This window comes from Medicago truncatula, chromosome 2 (assembly GCF_003473485.1).
Source record: "Medicago truncatula cultivar Jemalong A17 chromosome 2, MtrunA17r5.0-ANR, whole genome shotgun sequence".
Lineage (NCBI taxonomy): Eukaryota > Viridiplantae > Streptophyta > Magnoliopsida > Fabales > Fabaceae > Medicago > Medicago truncatula.
Genome location: NC_053043.1, coordinates 8,488,973 through 8,490,828, shown reverse-complemented (window position 1 = coordinate 8,490,828; position 1,856 = coordinate 8,488,973). Strand labels below are relative to the sequence as shown.

Sequence of the window (1,856 nt, the reverse complement as noted above, 5' to 3'; positions counted from 1 at the left end):
ATGTCTCTCCAAAATATTTGTTTTTCTTTTTCGTTCAATGGTGTCAATCTAGGATGATTGATCCTCTCTAATGCTTCTTGCTTTAAAAAACTCAAATGTAAAAACTCATGCAATGACACAACAATTCTACATTCAACCTTCAAACTCATGTATATTGACACATAACAATTCTACATTCAAGATTTAAGCTTAATTATAATTAACATTTATACTACAACACATCACATGTAATAATACTAGAAAAGCTTGCTAGCAAACTCTTCACAAGCATTATCATCATCCTCAGATAATACATCAGTAAATTCTCTGAGTTCTGAGACACTCCTACCAAGTTGTAAAGCAACTTTGATTTCAAACAACTCCCCATTTTCTCTTTTAAGAGGATCTTCTTCATTTATATTTAACTCAATAGTCTCTTCCATAAGCTTAAAGAAGCCACTAGCTGCTCTACAAGACTCAAAAACCATACCAACTTGCCCTCCATGTTCTAATGTGTTAACAACAGTTGCCAAAGCTCCACATATGATCCCTAACATCACAGGCCAAGGTGCATTAACAGAACCCAAAAAAATAGAACCAAAAGCTGCAAGACAAGTTAGTATTGGACCAGAAAAAGCTAATATCTTGTTAAACATCAAAACTTTTGTACTCAACTTCAAATAATCTTCCATATCTTTATTTTTCAAAACGTTAACGATCTTCTTCATTTCTTCTTCCAACTTTAGATTCCATCCATTATTTTTTCCTCCTTTTTCTGTTTGATATTTTTGCTTCTTCATTTGTGGCCACCATGTTGCTGGTTTCACAATTTGAGGGAATTTCTCAATCATCGAGCCTAACAAAGGAAGAGGGTAAGCTTTATCCAATGCCAAAACTTTCTTCATTGCTTCATTGACATCAGCTTCACTAAAATTCCCAAGAGCAAGCTTTGTTCTTACCTCTCCTTGAAGCTGCTTAAAAAATCTAGTAGCATTTCTTTGTTCTTCTGCAAGCTGCGATGGCTGAACTTTGTTCATGAACAGAAGTAAACCAGTTGCAGCCATGTAAAGAATTGTGGAAGAAACTTTCAATGCTACAAGTGATGCTTCACCTCCGGTCGAAGCAACCGCTGCAAGACCAACCATTGATGAAGCAGAAAGTGTCATCATGTTAATTGATGACAGTAAAAGATTATTCCAATTGTCGCGCTGGATTCCGATAATCTTGTGCATCTCTAACCTATCTGATATGACTTCCATAATCAAATGAAGCTTAACAACTTCCTTTGAATTTTGGTTAGATGCTATTGAACTGTTGTTGACTTTGGAGTTGTATGGATCATCCTTTATTTTGTAATTATTTACATAATTCAATTCTGCCACCAAAGATCTATTAGGAAGCCTTGGAATGGAAAATTTGGTCAGCTGAATCTTCTGCACCTTGTTTCTTGCTGAAATTCCTCTTGTATTACAATAACAAAAAGAAGAAATTCTATCTGAAATCAAAGATTTTTCCATGTGCTATAGTATCAAATGTGTGTCAGTATTTAATTATAGATTGTTGTTCTATATATGAAGGCTTGAACTAATGTATAGAATTGGTATGAGAATGAATTATAACATGATCTTATATATAGAACATGCATATAATTTATTTCACATTTCCTAATATTGCGGAATTAATACTATATAGTTTGAGGCATTGAAATTTATGTCGTTTTCCCTTTGTCCAGTTCTTAATATATGCTGACTTTGAACAGAATTAACGAGTAAGTTAACTACTTTAATACCAACTACATAAATATTTTGTTAAATAATTAAGAATTAAGACCATGCTAAAAAAAGTATATTAAATAATATAAAAGCCTGCAAGCTGAA

The 1,856-nt window shown here is 33.0% G+C and overlaps 1 protein-coding gene across 1 annotated transcript; it reads right to left on the bottom strand.

Moving 5' to 3' along the window:
- Window positions 1-236: 236 nt before the first annotated feature.
- LOC25486200 (probable F-box protein At4g22030) lies at window positions 237-1,496 on the bottom strand. Its single transcript, XM_013607411.2, has one exon. The coding sequence runs from the start codon at window positions 1,494-1,496 to the stop codon at window positions 237-239; it is 1,260 nt and encodes a 419-aa protein (XP_013462865.1).
- Between the last annotated feature and the right edge of the window lie 360 nt (window positions 1,497-1,856).